The following is a 21609-nucleotide window of genomic DNA, read 5'->3' as shown; positions in this document are numbered from 1 at the left end:
TTGCTTGTGTTGCTTTACATATTTATAGATATATAAATAAAATCTGGGTTTTGGTTTTTTGATTTATCAGTGTGAGGAAATAACATCCTAATGAAAATCAACTTTGGTATGTTTGTTTTGAAGTAGTATTGGGGGAATTGTTGGGGACTTTTGCATCTATACCACTGGTTACTTTGAACAAATAAAAGCTTTCTGTAGTTGCTTCCTTTATCAGAAAAGAGTATTTGAAACCACAGTATATTATTCCCCTGCATTAGAGAACACCTTTTCTAAATGTCGGGGGAGGGGCGCCTGGGTGGCTCAGTTGGTTAAACATCTGACTTTGGCTCAGGTCATGATCTCAGGGGTCCTGGGATCCAGCGCCATGGCAGGCTCTACACTCAGCAGGGAGTCTGCTTCTCTCTCTCCCTCTGTCCTTCCTCCCATTTGTACTCTCTCTCTCTCAGGTAAATAAATTAAATTAAAAAAAATGAATAAATGTTGGGGGAAATCTTCATATTTGTTACTCAATCAGAATTTGTGTTTAAATCCTATATGCCTGAGGACCATTCTGGGTTTTTTGTTTATTTAGTTTGTGTGTGTGTATACTTAAAATACATATGTAAATCGTTTTCTTTTCTTTTCTTTTCTTTTTTAACAGTCACCAAAACAAAAACAGCATTTTATAACCATGGATAAGCCTATGTTTCTAGGATGTCATCATTTTCAGCAATCTAAGAAATCACTTAAAGTTAAATATAAATTTTTCCTGAAGCCTTAACCTTTCAAATTTTGTAATTAACTAGACAATTTAAATATAATGTAAACAATTTAAATTGGACAATTTAAAAGCAGCGATATCAGAATCCATATCCATATCTACAGTCATATAAATGCAAGTTTATTTGCAAGATCCCTGAAAGGAAAATATCACTGCCAACAACCTCCCCACCCAAATGAGAAAACTAGACAAGTCCTGGTATGTTTTCGTTGGGTAACAAAACCTAGTGAAATAGACATTTTTTTAAATTTTATTTATTTATTTCAGAGAAAGAGAGAATGAGAGATAGAAAGCACGAGAGGGTAGAGGGTCAGAGGGAGAAGCAGACTCCCCGCTGAGCAGGGAGCCCGATGTGGGACTCGATCCCAGGACTCCAGGATCATGACCTGAGCCGAAGGCAGTCGCTTAACCAACTGAGCCACCCAGGTGCCCGTGAAATAGACATTTAAAGGTTCCTTCTAGTGAACCATTCCTTTTTAAAAATTTTTTTTTAATTTATTTATTTGGGAGAGAGATAGAGAGCATGAGCAGGGGGAGGGGCAGAGGGAGAAGCCGACTCCCCGCGGAGTGAGGAGCCCAACGTGGGTTTTGATCCCATGACCCTGAAATCATTACCTGAGCCAAAATCAAGAGTTGGATGCTTAACTGACTGAGCCACCCAGGTGCTCAGAACCATTCCCTTTCAAGAAATTGAAATCCCTGTGCTGTATTGACTAAAAGGTCATGATTCATGGAATGTCTAAGACTTTGTTCATGGAAACTTAATCATAATCAGATGGTTAGAGATGTTGCCAATTTAGGACCTGCAGGAATAAATGGGTGAACAAACTTCTGCAATCTAAATTCTTGACCTGCTTGTTTTTTCTTTACCCCAACTCATTCCTTACATGTAGGCTCAATCTTCTCTCTATTTGAGTTACTGTTTCAGCATAAACTAGGGAAAACAGTAACTTGCTGGTCACAATGTTATCCGGCTGCATATTGTTTATTGTAAATACTGGTAAACAGTGGTCAATAAGGTTTTATGTTTAAAAAAAAAGGTGGTATTAAGTGCTATGATGAAGAACAAAACAGGGCGAGGGAGGTCCAGGGATGCTGTTTTGCAGAGAGTGGCCAGGACGTAAATGTCAGCTCTTACTATTATTTCATTACATTACATTAGTTACATTTCTAAACCCATTTTGCTGACAGAAGAAAAATAGGACACGTGAGGGAGAGGGAGAAAGGGCAAAGGAATATAGGGAAGCTAAGTGAGACAGGAGTGAGGAGTAGAGAGTGCATTGAACAGGATGAACAGAAAAACCAACAATGAGGCGAAGAAAGGAGAATAGTTGATGTTATAAGCTGGGGGTGGGAGGGAAGGGGAAGGAAAAGCTAGAATGGAACTCAGAGAATAACATTGCTCTTCAGTTGCTCAATGGACTTGAAAATGTTTAGCTTTGGGATGGGTGAGCCAATGGAGCTTTCAAGACATTGTTCTGAGGGTAGGACTAGCGGCAAGATGAAAATACAGGCCCCTTTGTTCAGAAATTATTAAGGATTACAAGGTGGAGATGGCAGAGCATTAAGCCAAGAGCAACCGCATAGGTCACATACTGATGAACCAGCCCTGTCTAAGCATGCAGCCTGGTACACAGCAAGCATTCAGTAAAAATGGTTGTTGAATGAACAGAACCTGGGGCTACTTTTGAACTTCTCTGAGGACCGGCTCATATTTCAGAAAAACTGACTTTATTTGGCTCCAATTTCAAATTTCCTTCTATTGTTCTCCACCACGGGGTCCAGATCTTTATGGAACAACAGACTCCTGGACATGGTTTTTGCAGCAGGAATCTTCTGTGGCCTGGCAGGGCTTGGTTCATATCCTCTTGCACTTACAGAGTGTGGCCACTTGAGGTCACTGCACCAACAAGGCAGAAGTTAAAGGACTGCCCCAAAGAGTGAGGGGCTAAAAGGCACCACTGGTGGAAGGGTTAGTTATTAAAGCCAATGTATAAAGACTGCCTCTCCTTTACATTTTAATACAGTTCTACAGTTATATAAGTAGGGCTTTTAAACTCCATAGGAAACATCTGAATGATGTTAGCCAAGTCTTGAGAAGATGAAGATCAGGAAGTCAGCTCTAGGGTTCCCAGGAGTGGGGAGGGGAGTCATTCTGTAGAGATGTACCCTATCTTATGAAACATGGTTTCACCACATTCAAGCTTAACATCAGAAGTATCTGCATGTGGATCATTCACTTAACAACTATTAACTGGGCTGGACAGCCAACAAAACAGACATTGTTCCTGTGCCAGGAAGTAGAAAGAGACTCAGCGATCTGTTTACCACCACAATATGTGCCTCAAATGAGGAGTACTGCCTCCAATGACAACAAAGAGGCACTTGACTTCTCTGAGATCTGGAGGGATCACTTAAGTGGATTTGGAACCAAGTGTCTAACCTCAGGGACATGGTCCTCTTTCCTCCTCTACAACAGAAAACAAATTTCAGGCAGTTTCCACCTATCGAGCATTCAGAAAAATGAAGTTCAGGTTCAGAAAATCCTGATACAAAACCAGGATACTTGGTTAATGATTAGAAAAAAGAACATTTTTGTGTCTCGTTTTTATTTGTATTTTATCAAAGAGGAAGCTAAATTCAGGGCTTCCTCGTTTAAAAAATAAATATCTGATAGTCCTGGTCTCTAATGCTAATGTTGATTGAGCCCTGGGCTAGACATTATGCAAATATTATCTCCTTTAATCCCCACACAACTTGGTGAGCTAGGAGCTGTTATTGTCTCTAATTCACACTTGAAGAAACTGAGGTTTAGACAAGTTAACTAGCTCTTTGGAGGCCCAACATCTAGTAAAAGATGAGCTGGAATCTGAACCCAAGCAGTTAAATGCCAGACCAGGGCGGCTGCTTTCTACAGGTCCCTTCTGAGGGAGGAGCTTTGCCAAGGTTGGTTATGAGTCTGCAGACAAGTGGCTCAAAGTGGAAGTCATTAGTGACAAAGAGTGTATTTACAGGTTAAATCCTTACTTTGATGGTTAGTTTCCTACTGGACACAGAATGCATCTCTTGTTCTGCCAGTCTTCCTGGTTTACATTTCTCCTCCCAGGAGTCCTGCAGTGAGATTTTGAGTGGATCTCTGGAAGTCAAAATCTACTGACCGAAAAATAACCCAATATGCATGTGCAATCTCCCTATGTGTGCCCCACAACCCTCCAACCTCCTTAGACCAGACTGGTTAAATCATTTATCTCATGGGTAAAACAACATTGGAGCATGCTTCTTGGCTGGCTTTTTTTAATTAATGGGAGAAACAAGAACTGGTTAATAGCTCCATCTTCTTCAACTCACTAGCTCTGTGGCCTTGGGCAAATGACTGAATTTCTTTTTCTTTTTTTTTTTTAAAGATTTTATTTATTTATTTGAGAGAGAGAATGAGAGACAGAGAGCATGAGAGGGAGGAGGGTGAGAAGGAGAAGCAGACTCTCTGCTGAGCAGGGAGCCCGATGTGGGACTCGATCCCGGGACTCCAGGATCATGACCTGAGCCGAAGGCAGTCGCTTAACCAACTGAGCCACCCAGGCGCCCTCTTTTTCTTTTTTAAAGATTTATTTATTTATTTATTTTTGAGAAAGAGAGAGAGTGTGCACGGGGGGGGGGGGCATAGGGGCAGACTCCCCACTGAACAGGCAGACTGACGCGGGACTCGATCCCAGGATCCTGGGATCATGACCTGAGCCGAAGGCAGATGGTTAACCGATGGAGCCCACCCAGGCGCCTGACAAATGACTTAATTTCTGAAAGTCTGTTTCCTCATATTAAACTAGAGATAGTGAAAGTACCCCCATAGGTTTAAATTAGACTTCAGTAAAATTAGTACTAATTAAATTCCCAGTTAAATTACTGATTAAGTTAGTAAAGATTAAATTAGATGATATAAAGGACTTAGCAAGTAGTGTTCAATATATAGCTATTGTGGTTTTTATTTTGGTCTATAGCTGAAATTCTTTATATTTTAGAAATGTATCACTTAGAATAGAATTAGAATAGGATTCTTTTGCATATTTATGTATTTGTTATATCTGTGTCTGAAGTTAAAATTTATATAGTTATTTAGAACATTTAGCTTTAAATTCTTAGCAAAAAACTTCAGGTGCTAACAGAACTGTCAGCAGTCACAAAGGGAACCAGCAAAAGCTGTTTCAGAAGCAGAAGTGGTATATGGACTTCCTTCTGCCTTGACTTGAATTGAGGGGAAGATACTGCTGCTTCTGTTGAAGTAATCTCTATGGACAGGTGTTGAAACAGGCCTGGAGTGAGGAGTGCCAAAGCAGGGCTGGCTTCCCAGACTAGGGGCTGGGTTTGAGTAGATGATGTCAGGATTGGTGAAGAGAAGAGGAGAAGGTCTTGGGTAATGAATGCTCAGGAAAGGAATGTTCCATCAGGAAATAGTCGCCAAATAAGAAGGTGGCCTGTACCACTTGCCCTGCTCTCTTCACCTTGCTTTACTCTTCAGAATAATGAATTCTGGCCATGCACATCAGCTGAGCTGAGATGGTCTGCCATTTCCTGCAGAGAGAACTGGCTTCCTCTTAAATTTGTCTTCATTTCGTATGTTTTGGGGCTCAATTTTGAAAAGGTTTATTTTCTTCTCTCAAGAGCCAAAACTGCAATTCAGATGTGCTAACACCAGGTGCCTCAAACTTATAGATGCAGTCAGCTAAGAAAAAAATTCAGTTTTTTACTACTCAACAGAAACCATGGCATGAAGGTCCCAAACAGTGGGGTCCAGGTACTGGGTTTGGCTTGATTCAAGGATAAAATTCAACCATGTAAAAACAAAAGTCCATAAATATTGTTTCTTGAATTGAAACCCTTGATAAAAGTGGGCATCATGGAATTTGAGGTACACATCGTCTGTTATTACTACAGATTTCTATTAAGGCAACTGAATACAACCATATAAAATGTTACATTTGACGTCAGTATGTAAAGAGCAAATTTGAAAAAACTAACTTTTTACAATTTAATAATTGTTTTAATTCCAAACTGTTACCAATCACAGATTAATCAAACTCCTACCTTATGCTCGCACCTGTTTGGCATGCTCCTTTCTAACTCATCCTGAATTCTTTCCAATGGCTTCAGAGCTTCAGCATTGTCTGGTTTCAAAACCCCTTCAGCTTTCTCTCAGCCACATGCAGAACTCCATGGGGAACTACAGGAAATTGCAAAATTAAAAAAAAAAAGTCAACTCTGAGCTTAAGGTCTTTAACATAGTGTGACAGTGCTGGAGGCCTTAGAAAGAGATTTTTTGTTTTTGCATATTCTTGCAGCTTGAGAAAGTGGGATTTCCTAGAGAAGATCTGGATTTTTCTATACCATCGAGACAGTGGAAACAGGCTTGTGATGGGGTGTCTTGGTGGAAAGGGCAGTTGGATGTAGCAGAGCTTCCTTAGTCTTCCAAGCCAGTATGTACTAAGGTCAGTTGCATTTTGATTCCCTCGGGGCCAAGTGTACAAAAACAAAACTCACAAACATGAAAAGGAACTAATCAAAACAACTGCACGCTAGACGTGAGGCTCTCGATCCCAGGACTCTGGGATCATGACCTGAACCGAAGGCAGAGGCTTAGCGACTGACCCACTCAGGTGCCCCTAGGGGAATTTTTCTGAAGGAGATATATTTGAGTTGAATTTTCCAGGGAGGACAGAAACTTCAGATTAATGGAAAGGAGAGCATTTATATATGTTAGTAATGTTTATTGGGCCTTTACTATATGTGGCAGGCAGAATAATGGCTCCCCAAAGAGGTCCGTGTCTTAATCCCTGAAACCTGTAAATATGTCATACATCACAAAAGGGATGTTGCAGATGTGATTAAGGTTAAGACCTTAAGATGGAAGATTATTCAGGATTATATGGTTGGGTTCAAACTAATCACAGGGGTCATTAAGAGCAGAGACTCTTTAATGGCCTAGGTTAAACTCAGAGAGAGATGTGACTACAGAAAACGGGTCAGAGAGATGCAATGTTGCTGACTTTAAAGACTGAGGAAGGGGGCCATGAGCCATGAAATCTGGGTAGCCTTTATAAGCCGGAAAAGGTAAGGAAATGAATTCTCTGGAAAGGAACGCAGTCATGCTGACACCTTGATTTTAGCCCGGTGAGACCCTTGTTGGACTTCTAACCTATAGAACTGTAAGACAATAAACTTGAGTGTTTTAAGGTACTAAGTTTGTGGTAATTTGTTACAGCCACAATAGAAAACTAATATAATATGAGATAGGGATATGAGGTTTAGACATTACAATTTTGGTCATTTACAGATGGGGAAACTGAAATAGATACGCGGTTTTGCTCAGTGTCACTCAGCTCTGAAGTGAAGGAGCAGGGAATTAAATTGACGATACCTGTCTCCAGAGCTCATGCAATACCACCTCCCAGGAATTTTTGTGGGGAGGAGGATGGAGGTAAGCTTCTAATAAAAGCTCACTGAAGGGGGTGAGTTACACAGCTGGGTAGTAAAGAGCTTGGTTCACTCAAAGGGGAGTTCAAAACGTTGAGTTGATGGGGACCGGAAAACAGGGTTAGGTTCGCACTCCCTGATTATCTTCCTCAGTCGCTGCTTTGGTCATGACAAACTGGTTTACTCAGTGTCTCACAACAAGTCATTAAACAGGACTCTCCTACACTACTACTTTTCCGAAGCCACCCCTCCTCTTTCCCATCTGTCTGAGGCCTCCTCCTCTCAAGAGCTTCCACCCCTCCTCATCCCAGCTACAGCCCCTGGAAGGCACTTGGGTTCAAGCATTTCGAAAACCAAGGCATGAAATCACACGTTGCTCTGGACCTCTCATGTATCTTTGCCATGAAGTGTCATAGTTTTTCGTCATTTAATTTTTCTGCTGCTTATGACTTATTTCCAAGGTGACTGGCCACTGTGAACTTCCTGCAGGCAGAGACACGAATGCACCCCGAGCCGTAGTCATGGTCGTCAGCTGGGATCTTCTTGGTACATTCCTAAAATAAATCTTACTCCCACACACAATTTTGATTTTCTGGAGTGGACATTTTCTTTTCTCTGACTCTCCACCTCCCAGTGTACATTAGGCCTCCTTGTTAAATGTTCCTGTAGCTTTTACTACAGATCGAAGGTGATTATTTCATTGTCGACCTGCCTCATTAGTAAGGTATCTCGAGCGCGTTAGCAGTCTGGCACACAGAATACAGGAAGAATATACGGTAAAGCCAGGCCAGTCACTAGGCCAGTCACTAGATAGCAATTAGGGGCAAGTGGAGGGGGAGAGCGGAAGGCGACGCGTCTTCACTCCTCGCCTCAGCCGGCAGCACCCTGCGCTCTGACAGGTGCTGGAGCTGAGATCTGGGTCCGGTCGCGTGCCCGCATACTGCCTCCCACACCCTCCGCGCGCCCCCGCGCTGACCGCGCTCGCCACGCCCCCTCCCCCCCCTTGTGCGCGCGCCTCAGGGTGCTCGCCCCCGCTGTCCGCGCGGCGCCGCGCCTCACTGGCTCCTCAGCTTCCAGCCAAGATGGCGGAGAATGGCGATGGTCTGGGCACGGTCCCGGAGCATGAACGGATATTGCAGGAGATTGAGAGCACCGACACCGCCTGCGTGGGCCCCACTCTCCGGTAAAGCTTTCATTCCCCCGGGGCCTCGGGCTGCCGCCGCTGGCTGCTCATCAGGAGCCGGGCGGGGCGTCCGCCACCGGCCGCGCGCCGGGCTTACCGACAGGTGGTGCGCGCGGAGGCGGGCGGGGGCGCTCCGGGGCGGCGGGCCGAGACCTGGGCCGGGCCCGGGCGGGGAGGGGCAGAACGGGCGGCTACACCTGTAAGCACGGCCCGCCTCAGCCCCGGGAGCTGTCACCGCGCAGCCGGTGGGTGTGGCCGCCGCCGCTTCTCTGACCCCGGGATCCGCGGCGCCGCCCGACTCTGGCGGCCTGGGGTCCAGAGGACGCGCCTTGGGCCTCCCGGGCTCCCGGCGGGGCCGAGGTCGGCTGTGCTGGGACGAAGGTTAACTGCCAGCAGCCGGCGTGACTGAGATGCCGAGGTGCCCGCAGGTGGAAACCCTGGCGCGCAGGGCTGCGACGGGCGTGGGAGAATTGAAATTGAGCGGGAGTCGCCGGCACCATTATCCCCCAGCGCGGCCGGAGTAGGCGAGAAGGGAGCGTGGGCTAGCGGGGAGGAGCTGATGCTCAGGAGCGCGCTAGTATGACCTAGAGCTCCCCCGGCGCGCCTTCTGGAGTCCGGGAAGCTTTTACTTATTTATGAACGTTTCATTAATTTTGCATTAACCTTCCCGTTTATTTTTAAAAACATATCTCCACCCTTTAAAAATAGTACTAGGTAATGAATATTCCAGACTGAATACCTGCTGGCCTAATAATAGAATATTAGCTGGGCACTGTTGTGATGCATTAGATTAGGTTAGGCATTCTTATCAAGAATACGTGCCTTTTGGGGCGCCTGGGTGGTTCAGATGGTTGTACGTCTGTCTGCCTTTGGCTCAGGTCGTCATAGCCAGGTCCTGGAATCGAGCCCCGCATCGGGCTCTCGTCTCAGCGGGGAGTCTGCTTCTCCCTCTTCCTCTGCCTCTCCCCCTGCTTGTGTTCTCTCTGTCTCTGTCTCTCTCTCAAATGAATAAATAAAACTTAAAAAAAAAAAAGAATAAGTGCCTTTTAGGGGCGCCTGGCTGGCTCAGTGGGAAGAGCATGCGACTCTCCCTCTCGGCGTCATGAGTTCGAGCCCTCCGCTGGGTGCAGAGATTATTTACAAATAAATAAACTTAAAAAATAGTGCCTTTTAAATGTAAAGTTTCAGCTTTTGTAACAATGATATTGAATTTTTTATTCACGTATGGAAGTTAGGAGTGATTGTGCTTTAATTATTTTTTTTCTTCAGGATACACTTCCTAGAAATGAAGTGCTGTATGTTTTGTGGACCTGTGGATGCAGTATGAAATGAAGCTATTTCAAATTATAATGTAAATCCACCTTGCCCTGAGAGTCTGGAGTATTTTGCCCAAGTCCTACCGCTGAAGTGTGTGGTCATGGACAAAATCATTTAAGTTCTCTGAACCTCAGTTTTCTTATTCCTGTACTTGGGTAGGGGGTGGGTATTTAGATGCTCGGGACCTTAGAGGCCTTGCCTATTTGTTCACTGCTGTATCCCTAACACCAAGCATGTGGTGGGCACCTGATAAGTTTTTTTGTCACATGAAGTTCTTGCTGTGATATGATAAGAGTAATTAGTACATTTCCTTAATTTTCCAACATAATAATTTCTTTTCGTAAAACTCTGGTCATTTGGTAATGAAAGTAGAAATCATAGATTAAAAGGAAGCTTTGTTTTCCTGACTGCAGGGTGAAAAAGAGTACAATGGTATGTTATCAGAACAGCCAATTTTTGAAAATAGTATGGGTTATTAGGGAGATGTTTCCTCTTGGGGAAAAATGCTAGGCACTATCTTTGAAAAGGGATGAAATTAACTTAGAAGAAAGTTTTGAAGTATATTGAGAGACTTTTGTGACACAAATAGAATACATGTATTCACAGTGTTATTCTGTTCTCTTTTGCTGGATAATTGTGTCACCTCCTCACTTTGTTGAAACCCACGCTGTTTTCTTTGGCCAACTCCAGTGACTCATACTTATCCTATATATACACTTGTCATCTCATTTACAAGCAGACTCTCTACACATACATAGAAGGCACTACTAGCAGGCCTTTCTCTTGAATAGTGTTTAAGCTATCACTGTTTTTTACCTAGGTTTCCCTAAGTGCTAATATTAAAGTTTTAAAAATCCTTTTATTGGAAAATAAAAAGTAGGATAATGCAGTGAACCATTATGAAGCCATCCTCTTGCTTCAGTTCAACCCCCAGCCAGTGCCATTCGATCTGCTCCCCTGTCCGCTCTCCCTCACCCTGCATTATTTTGAAGCAAATCCCAGACATCAGTTCATCTGTAAATATTTTAGTGTTATGATTAATTTTTGTTACTTCCCAGTTATCTTTTACCTGGCCTGTTGGCTTACGATGTTGTTACTCTTCTTATTTTTTTTCTCAGTGGGAGACTTTTTCAGCCTCATCTTTCCCTGATTTACTTTTTATTCCTGATGATTAAGTGAAAAGCATGTTACATACTTTTCACAGGGGCTGGCATATAGTATCGTTCTTTGATCACAGTGGAATTAGATTAAGAGTCAGTAATAGAAAACTGGAGAATACCCAAATATTTGGGCCCTGAATAACACACATCTGAATAATCCATGGGTGAAAGAAGAAACCACAAGAGAAGTTAGAAAGTGTTTTTGAACTGAATAAAACGAAAACACACTGGAATTTGTGGGGTACAGCTGAAGTAATACTTAGAGATTTATAGCACTAAACATCTTTACTGGGAAAGAATGGTTTCAAATCAATGACCTCAGCTTCTAACTTAAGAAACTAGGAAAAGAAGAGCAAATGAAACCTGGAAGAGCCAAAGAAAGGAGCTGATAAAGAAAGGAGATGATAAAGGTTGGAGTGGAAATCAATGAAATAGAAAATAGAAAAACAAAGTCAGTGAAATGAAAACCTGGTTCTTTGAGATCTGTAAAATTGATAAACCTCTAAGAGAAAGAAAGGGAGAAGATGCCAATTATCAGGAATTACCAATTCCTTTTTTTTTTTTTAAGATTTTTATTTATTTATTTGACAGAGAGACAGCGAGAGAGGGAACACAAGCAGGGGGAGTGGGAGAGAGAGAAGCAGACTCCCCACTGAGCAGGGAGCCTGATGTGGGGCTCGATCCCAGGACCCTGGGATCATGACCTGAGCCGAAGGCAGACGTTTAGCAACTGAGCCACCCAGGTACCCCAGGAATTATCAATTCCTGATACTGTATCAGAATGAGAGAGGTAACATCACTGCAGATTCTATTGATATTTAAAGAATATTACAAATAATTTCATGCCAATACATTTGACAACTTAGAAGAAATGGACAAATTCCTTGAAAGATACAAACTGTCACAGAGGATAATTTCTCCAAATTGGTCTTTAGATTTGGACAGTCTCAATCAGAATCCCAGCAGAAGTTTTTTTTGTAGAAATTGACAAGCTGATTCAAAAGTTCATATGGAAATGTATAGGACCTAGAAGACTCAAACTGACTTGGGAAAAGATGAACAGAGCTGGAGGACTTACACTACCTGCTTTTAAGGTTTATTTATAAAGCTGTAGTAACCAAGCCACTGTGGTATTAGCATCAAGATAAACAAATTGATCAGTGAAACTGAATAAGAGAGTCTGTAAATAGATTCACACATATGGTCAATTAATTTTTGACAGAGGTACAAAGGCAGTTCATTAGAAAAGGATAAACTTTTTAAATAATGGTGAAACAGTCGGATATCCATATGCAAAATAATGAACTTTGATCTATACTCTACACCGTATTTAAATACTAACCCAAAGTGAATCATAAACCTGAATATAAAATGCAAAGCTATAAACTCTTAGAAACCATTGGAAAAAATCTTTGTGACTTTGGTTAGGCAAAGATTTCTTACTATTACTATTCCAAAAGCATAATACATAAAAGAAAAAAATGATAAATTGGACCTCAACATTGAGAACATGTGGTATTCAAAGATACTATTAAGGGAATGAGAAGCCACAGACAGAAAATGCCTGAAAATCACATATCTCATAAAAAAAAGTTGTATCCAAGTTGTGTAAAAGAAATCTTTAAGACCAGGTAAGAAAGCAAACAATCCAATTAAAAAATGGGTAAGTGATTTAAATAGATCCTTCACAAAAGAAGGTACACACAGGGCAAATAATCACATGAAAAGATGGGTAAGGACATTAGTCATTAGAAAAATGTAAACTAAAACTACAACGTTGAATCATGCTATTGGAATGTCTAAAATTAAAAAGACTGACCATACCATGTTTTGGTGAGGTGGGACACTGGCACTCTCCTGTGCTGCGTGGGGAATTCCACAGTGTCATTTATCAGGTTGAAAAAGTTCCCTTCTATTCCTAGTTCAATGTTTTTATTATGAAAGAGTGTTCAGTATTTCAGATGCTTGTTCTGCATCTAGTGAGATGATCATGTGATTTTTAAATCCTTATTGTATTTATGTGGTATATTACATTAATTAATTTTGAAGTATAAACCAACCTTGCATTTGTGGGATAAATCCCACTTGGTCATAGTGTATAATTCCTTTTATATGTTGCTGGATTCTGTTTGCTAGTACTTTGTTTAGGATTTTTGCATGTGTATTCACAAGAGATATTGGTCTGTTATTTCTGGTGATGTCTTTGGTTTTGGTATGAGAATAATAGTACCTCATAGAATGAGTTGGTTAGTGTTCCTGGAATTGAAATGACCATGTAGGGGTTTTTTCCCCTTTGTTTTAGTCATGTGACATGGTACATTGACTTTTTTTTTTTTTTAACTGTTGACTCTTGCATTCCTCGAATAAATCGCTTTGGTCATGGTGTATAATCATTTTACTACATTGTTAGATTTGGTTTGTTAATATTTTGTTGAGTATTTTTACATCTATATTTATAAGAAATATAAGTCTGTAGTTTTCTTTTTGATGTTTTTATCTGGCTTTGGTATTAGAGTAATGCTGGTCTTATAGAATAAGTTAGGGAGTGTCCCTCCTCTTACACTTTTTGGAAGAGTTTGTGAAGGATTAGTGTTAATTCTTTAAATATTTGGTAGCATCCATCAGTGAAGCCATCTAGCATTTCTTTGATGGGATGGTTTTTGTTTTGTTTTGTTATGTCTTTTTATAGATTTTATTTATTTATTTGACAGAGAGAGCGAGAGAGCACAAGCAGGTGGAACAGTAGAGGGAGAGGGAGAAGCAGGCTCCCCACCAAGCAAGGAGCCGGATGTGGGGCTCGATCCCAGGACCCTGGGATCATGACTTGAGCTGAAGGCAGACGCTTAACCAGGTGAGCCACCCAGGCACCCCCTAAAGTATTTTTAAAATTTCTTTTATGGGATGCCTGGGTGGCTCAGGTCATGGTCCCGGAGTCCTGGGATTGAGTCCCATGTCTGGCTCCCTGCTCAGCGGGGAGTCTGCTTCTCCCTCTCCATTTTCCTCTCCCTCTGCCCCTCTCCCCTGCTCATGCTCTCTTTCTCAAGTAAATAAATAAAATCTCTGAAAAAAAAGTTTCTTTTATGATTTCTTCTTTGACTCATTGGTAATTTAGAAATATCTTAATTTCCACATATTTGTGAATTTCTTAAGTGTCCTTTTGTTATTAATTTTTTTTAAGATTTTATTTATTTATTTGACAGAGAGAGACATAGCGAGAGAGGGAACACAAGCAGGGGGAGTGCGAGAGGGAGAAGCAGGCCTCCCGAGGAGGAGGGAGCCCTATGCGGGGCTCGATCCCAGGACCCTGGGATCATGACCTGAGCTGAAGGCAGATGCTAAACAACTGAGCCACCCAGGCGCCCCCTGTTATTAATTTCTAATTTTATTACATTGTGGTCAGAGGTCATAATTTGTATAATTTCAGTTCTTTTAACTTTATTGAGGCTTGTTTTATGGCTTAACTATGGTCTATCCTGGAGAATGTTCCATGTGTACTTGAGAAGAATGTGTATCCCGCTGTTGGGTGGAATAATTCTATAGATGTCTGTGAGGTCTCTTTAGCTTATAGTTGTGCAGGTCTTCCTTTTTGATGTTCTGCTTAGTTCTGTCTATTATTAAATATAATGGATAGTTTTTGTTTCATGTTATTTTGGGCTCTGTTGTCAGTATGCTCTCTATGCGTATACTTGTTATATATTCCTGGTTGTTAGATATTTTACTGTCATAAAATATTCTTCTTTATCTGTAGACTTGTTTTAAAGTCTATTTTGTCTGATATTAGTATAGCCACTCTAGCATTTTTATGGTTGCTTTTTGCATGACATGTCTTTTTCTGTCCTTTTACTTTCAGCCTATTTTTATATTTGTATCTAAAGATTGCCTCCTACAGATAGCATGTTGTTGGATCTTGTTTGTCATCCAGTTTGACAGTCTGCTTTTTTTTTTTTAAAGATTTTATTTATTTATTTGAGAGAGAAATCATAGTGGGGGGCGGAGGGGCAGAGGGAGATGCAGACTCCCCACTGAGCAGGGAGTCCGACATGGGGCCTGATCCCAGGACCCGGAGATCATGACCCGAGCTGAAGGCAGACACTTAACTGACTGAGCCACCCAGGCACACCTGCCTCCCCCCTTTTTTAAAGATTTATTTATTTTAGAGAGAGAGAGCAAATGAGCTAGCACAAGTGGGGGGAGGGGCAGAGGGAGAGAATCTTCAAGCAGACTCCCTGCTGAGAGCATGGAGCCTGATGTGGGGCTCAGTCTTACAACCCATGAGATCACAACCTGAGCCAAAACCAAGAGTCAGACGCTTACCAATTGAGCCACCCAGGCACCCCAACAGTCTGCCTTTTGATTGAATTGTTTAATCTCTTTATGGATTTAATGTTGTTATTTATATAGTTGGATTTATTTTACTGCCATTTTACTTTTTGTTTTCTGTATGAAATATTTCTTTTTTGCTTCTCTGTTCCTCTGTTCCCTTTTTACTACTCTTTTATTGAGTATTTTCCAGTGTGATTTTTTTCAGTATCTTTTAAAAAGTTATTTCTTAGTGATGGTTCTCAAAATTGACTTCAGATTTATTCTAACTTAAGTCCAGTGAAATACAGAAATGTTACTTCTATATATCTCTATTTTCTCTTACTTTTTTTTTTTTAAGAGAGAGCATGTGCAAGTGGGGCAGGGAAAGGAGCAGAAGGAAAGGGAGAGAGAGAATCTTTTTTTTTTTTTTTTTTTGAGAGAGAGAATCTTAAGCAGGCTCCACGCCTAGCATGGAGTCCAAACAAAGAGCTGGATCTCACGACCCTGAGATATGACCTGAGCTGAAATCAAGAGTCGGACACTTAAGTGACTGAGCCACCCAGGCGCCTCTCTTTCCCTTTTTGTGCTGTTATTGTTATAGGTCTTGTATCTATCTATGTTACAAACCCAAGAGTACATTGTTGTAATTGTTACTTTATATAACTTTTTGTTTTTTTAAAGAAGCTGACAAGTATATAGAGTTTGTTATATTAACTCAGTTATCATTTCTGATTGTCTTTATGTTTTGCTGGGTTTTAGGTCGTCATCTAGTGTCACTTTCTTACCCTAGTACAGCTTTGCTGCTACACCTCCTTTTTGCTCTTATTGTCAAATATATACTTTCTATATGTTAGGGCCACAAATAGAATCATGTATATGTTGTTTTATGTAATTGCTTTTTAAGTCAGTTAAGAGAGATACTATTTATACTGTCTTTTATAATTACATGGTTGTCTTTACTAGCGCTCTTGTGGGGGGTGTGTGTGTGTGTGTGTGTGTTTATATTGCCATCTGGGCTCACTCTTTTGATTGTAAAGAACTTCCATTAGTTTTTTTTTTCTTTTAAAGATTTTATTTATTTAAGAGAGAGAAAAAGAGAGAACAAGTGGCAGGGAGGGGCAGAGGGAGAGTGAGAAGCAGACTCCCTGCTGAGCAGGGAGCTGGACAATGCCAGGCTCTATCCCAGGACCCGGAGATCATGACCTGAGCCGAAGGCAGACACTTAACTGACTGAGCCACCCAGGCACCCCTCCATTAGTTTTTCTTGTAAGACTGGTCTGCTGCTAATTAATTCTCTCAGTTTTTGTTTATTTGGGAATGTCTTTGTTTCACCTTCACTTTTGAACATTTTTTTTTAACGATTTTATTTATTTGAGAGAGAGAGTAAGAGAGAGAGCACAAGCTGGGGAGAGAGGCAGAGGGAGAAAGAGAAGCAGACTCCCCACTGGGCAGGGAGCCTGATGCGAGGCTCAATCCCAGGACCCTGGCATCATGACCTGAGCAGACACTTAACTGACTGAGCCACCTGGGTGCCCCATCACCTTCACTTTTGAAAGATAGTTTTGTTAGATATTAGACTCTTGGTTGACAGTTTTTTCTTTTAGCACTTTGAACATGTCATCCCACTGTTTTTTTGGCCTCCATTGTTTCTGTTAACTTTATTGGTATACCTTGTATGTGACAAGTGGTTTTTCTCTTGCTTCTTTCATTACTTTTGCTACGATGGGTCTGGGTATGGATCTGTTTGTGTTTATCCTTCTTGAAGTTTGTTGGTTATGTTAGATGTCCAGATTAATGTTTTTCATCAGAATGGGAATTTTAATCATTATTTCTTCAAATACTCTTCAGATATTTTTTCTGACATTTTTACCATCATAAAATATTACTGTGGTGCCCCCATCATGTGTATGTTGATATGTTTAATGGTGTTCACATTTTTCTGAGGTGCTGTTTATTTTCTTCATTCTTTTTCCTCTTGGTTCTTTGGATTGTCTGATCTCTATTAGTCTTTCTTCAAGTAGTCTTTCTTTTGCCAGTTCACATCTAATGTTGAGATCCTCTAATGCCTTTTTCATTTCTTTCTTTTCTTTTTTTTTAATTTCTTTTTTAAATTTATTTATTCGACAGAGACAGACACAACAAGAGAGGGAACACAAGCAGGGGGAGTGGGAGAGGGAGAAGCAGGCTTCCCGCTGAGCAGGGAGCCCGATGCGGGACACGATCCCAGGACCCTGGGATCAGGACCTGAGCCGAAGGCAGCCGCTTAACGACTGAGCCACCCAGGTGCCCCTTTTTCATTTGTTATTGACTTTTCAACTCCAGAATTTCCATTAAAAAATAATTTCTATCTCTTTATCAATATTTTATTTTATTAGACATTATCATCATTCCTTCATTTCTTTTTTTAAAAAGATTTTATTTATTTGTCAGAGAGAGAGAGCACGTGAGCATAAGCAGGGGGTGTGGCAGGCAGAGGGAGAGGCAGGCTCCCCGCTGAGCAAGTAGCTGATGCGGGACTCCCAGGCCCCTGGGATCATGCTCAGGAGCTGAAGGCAGACGCTTAATGACTGAGCCACGGAGGGGTCCCTCTTCCTTCCTTATGAATGTAGTACTTTGAAGCCTTTGTAAAATCCAACATCTGGGCCATCTCACAGCACCTGTTTCTTTTTCTTTGTATGAGTCACAGTCTTCTGTTTCTTTGTTTATCTCATAATTTGTTATTGTTGCTGTTGTTGAAAACTAGAAAGTTTAGGTAATATATTGTAGCAACTCTTGATACTGATTCAGCCACAGCCTGATTCCAGGGGGAGCTCCGGAGCTTGAGTGACATTAGAGTTGTTTCACTTTGAGTCACGGGGGCTACACTTTTACTTCATCTCCAAAAATCTGTCATTGGCTGCAGGTTGCCCCCAGAGTGTCTGTGTGTTGGGTGGCATGACTTTCTAGGCATCACTGGATGGAGTGCCTCCCACTTGCAGGTCTCCAGAGGAGGGTGCAGCTGTGAGTCCTTAGCAGCTCAGAGATGAATGCACCACCAGGTAACAAGGATTTACTGCACATTCCAGCAGCTAGAACACATCCAAGCAGATTGTGCTCAATAAATGTTAAAGGAATAAATGATATAACTTTTTCATTTATCTCTTTATTTTGCATTTATTCCTGGCTTAATGATTTTTTTAGTGGATGAAGTCCTTTAATTTTCCTAATCTTGATTTTTGTATCTTGTTTTTCAAAATTATGATAAAATTTACATAGTATAAAATTTACCATTTTAACAACTTTTAAATGTACGGTTCTGTGTCATTAAGTACACTCATAATTGTTCTGCAGCCATCACCACCATCTGTCTTCAGAATGTTTTCATTTTCCACAACTGAAACTGTGTTAATTAAACACTAACTTCCCATTCCCTTTTCCCACCAGTCCCTGGCAACTACTATTCTACTTTCTGTCTCTGTGAATTTGAATACTCTAGGTACCTCATATATGTGGAATCATACAGTATTTGTCTTTTTTGTGGCTGGCTTATTTCACTTAGCATAATGCCCTCAGGATTCATCCATGGTGTAGCACATGTCAGAATTTCCTACCTTTTTAAGGCTGGCTAATACTCCATTGCATGTATACATTATTTTTTGTTTATCATTAATCAGTGCACCCCAGTATTGCTTCTATCTTTTGGTTGTTGTGAACAGTGCTGCAGTGAACGTGGTGTACAAATATGTGTTTGAGTGCAGTGGTAGTTTTTCAGGCCAATGTCTGAGATATGTTCTGATGGCCCACGGGCTCTCCACCTCTTCTTTCCACGTTTCTCTTTGGTAAACTTGGTGACCTATGATTTAGCTTGTTGCTCTCCTGAACTACCAGCCTCCTTTCAAATGTATACTACCAAAATCTACATTGTTTTCAAGAGTGCCCTTGTGTTTGAACTTCCCCACACTTTGTTCTAAATAAAGTCACTTTCTTTGGGGAGAGCTTTACAGCTCTCTCTACTTACCTCCTGCACCTCTCTGTGGGTATAATCCCTGAGCCATTTCTCCAAAGTTGGGGGTAGGAACAGTGGCTTGCTTCTTAGACATCCTTGTTTTTTTGTTTTTGTTTTTGTTTTTTTAAGATTTTATTTATTTATTAGAGAGAGAGAGATAGTGAGAGAGAGCACAGGTGGGGAGGAGAGGGAGAAGCAGGGAGCTTGATGCAGGGCTCGATCCCAGGAGCCTGGGATCATGACCTGAGCGTAAGGCAGACGCTTAACGACTGAGCCACCCAGGCACCCCTAGACATCTTTGTTTTAAGAGCAGGACTCTGGTAGGGTAGTAAATTCTGTTCTGCTCAGCTTGCCACTTGTAGTGTAGAGCCTCTGTCCTGTGAGTGAGTTGAGGTGAGGCAGTCAGGATCCTAGTATTCCTGGCTCCTTCCTCTATGGTAGAGCCTCTGTTCTATGACCCTTTCATGAGGCTGAGTGGAGGAAGAGGGACTGGGCCTCTAGCCTCTTGGCCACATTCACCTGGAACACAAAGCTGGTGGGAAGGAGGATGGGAAATGCTGGATGCTTGTCCATTTTTTGACCCTTGACTGAAACCTCAGGAGAGAGGAAGCCCTACCTTCTTAGCCACACCCACCCAGCTTTTGTCGTGCTGAGCTGTGGGTTAGGGAGGAAGGATGTATGTCATGGTTGAAGGGCCACAAACTCTTACTGTTCTTATCAAATATTTAGTAGATTTTCTTGAATAAATGTTTCTTCATTTGCTGTATGCTCTTAGGACAACTTCCAGAGATTTCAGATTTTTTTTTTTCTGGTTTGTTTTAAATAATTTTTACTAATTATGGTTGTTTCACTAGGAAGCAATTTTGTGAGTTCTGGAAGCTTCTTGTTGCTTTTAATAGTGGTAAAATTCACAAAACAAATAAGTCATTTTTAAAGGTATAATTCAGTGACATTTAGTACATTCACAAAGTTGTATAACCATCACCTGTATCTAATTCCAAAACGTTTGTTACTGCAAAAGGAAACCCTATACCGATTAAGCAGTCATTCCCCGTTACTCCTCTTCTAGTCCCTGGCAACCAGTATTTTGTTTTTTGTCTATGTGGATTAACTTACTCTGGATATTTCATTTAAATGGAAGTGTACAGTATGTGACTTTTTGTGTCTGACTTCTTTCACTTTAGCATAATGTGTTTGGGATTCGTCAGTGTTGTAGTATGTATCAGTACTTCTTTTTTAAGGCTGAATAATATTCCATGGTATAGATATTCCACATTTTGTTTTTCCATTCATCAGTTGAACATTTGGGTTATTTCTACCTTTGGGATGTGAATATGCTGTGAACATTCATGTCCAAGTTTTTGTTTGAATACTGGTTTCAGTATTTTTTTTGGTATATATCTAAGAATGGAATTTGTGTCATATGGTTATTCTATGTTTAAATTTTTAAAAAGTCTGTTTTATGAAAGTCAGTAGTTTGAGGTGCCATGAGACTCTGATACTTTCCTGCATTGTTGAAGACACAAACTCTGACTTACAGCTTTTAGCAGAGCGTTTAGGCGAGCATCAGAGTAAAACAAAAACTATCCCATGATAGAGGCTTAATGGTTATGTTTAATTTATTACTGTAACTAATATCAGAATGGTAAAATTTTCTGTCAGGTACAGTGCATTACTACTTTAAACATTTTGGCTAGTGGAAACATAATTATAGCTAGCAAATTGACAAATCATTTTTTTTTTTAAGATTTTATTTGTCAGAGAAAGTGAGAGGATGTGCACATGTGCGCACATGCACAAGCAGGGGAGCGGCAGGTAGAGGGAGAAGTAGGCTCCTGCTGAGCAAGGACCCTGGAATCATGACCTGAGCTGAAGGCAGATGCTTAACTGACTGAGCCACCCAGCATCCCAACAAATTGACAAATCTTTAGGGACTTCCCATAAAGAGTACAATTTCAGAAATGTTTGTGTTATGACACTTTTTACCTATACAGATTTAACATAGGAAGGCTGAACATCTCTTCTAATTTGACAACTCTTCCAGTGCAAGTTTTACTACAGTAGCACAACAAACAAACCTAATTATTTCTAGCATTTCTCTTTTTATAAATTGAAAGAGTAAAAACTAACTATGCTTTTGCGGAGTTGCTCTTGGAAATCTCAAAGACAGTTTTAGGTGTAAAAGATATCTTGAAAGTTTTATTTTTTTTTCTCTATTTAGGTCTCAAATTTTAGAAGACCAATCAAAGCAGTTATCAGATGTTACCTGAGAAGCAATACTTGGGTACTGATTTAATTAAAGTGAAAGTGAAGTATTTAAAAAATAAACATAGATAATTTGATTGTAAAGAACCTTAGTTCTTTCATAAGTAAGAGGAAACATTTTTGTTTGTTTATTAAGTAATCAAGAATATAATAAAGTCCACATGAAGCACAA

General features: G+C 40.9%; 1 protein-coding gene across 4 annotated transcripts in view; it reads left to right on the top strand.

The window, feature by feature from the left end:
- Window positions 1–8277: 8277 nt before the first annotated feature.
- Window positions 8278–21609, top strand: part of EXOC6 (exocyst complex component 6) — a 227377-nt gene continuing 214045 nt past the window's right edge. Inside the window, exon 1 of one of the 4 annotated variants that reach the window (XM_028098444.2) lies at window positions 8278–8408. In XM_028098444.2, the coding sequence (XP_027954245.1) occupies window positions 8308–8408 (101 nt within the window). In that variant the 5' untranslated portion in view covers window positions 8278–8307. Of the gene's footprint in view, window positions 8512–8740; window positions 8837–21609 lie in introns of those variants that run through there. The other 3 variants (XM_028098441.2, XM_088019985.1, XM_028098443.2) reach the window with 3 other exon arrangements.

The sequence above is a fragment of the Eumetopias jubatus genome, unplaced genomic scaffold, assembly GCF_037043125.1.
Source record: "Eumetopias jubatus isolate StellerSeaLion01/CBP00866 unplaced genomic scaffold, mEumJub1_p1.0 scaffold_17, whole genome shotgun sequence".
Lineage (NCBI taxonomy): Eukaryota > Metazoa > Chordata > Mammalia > Carnivora > Otariidae > Eumetopias > Eumetopias jubatus.
The sequence above is the reverse complement of the archived record's forward strand: the minus strand, read 5'-3'. Positions and strand labels throughout refer to the sequence as shown.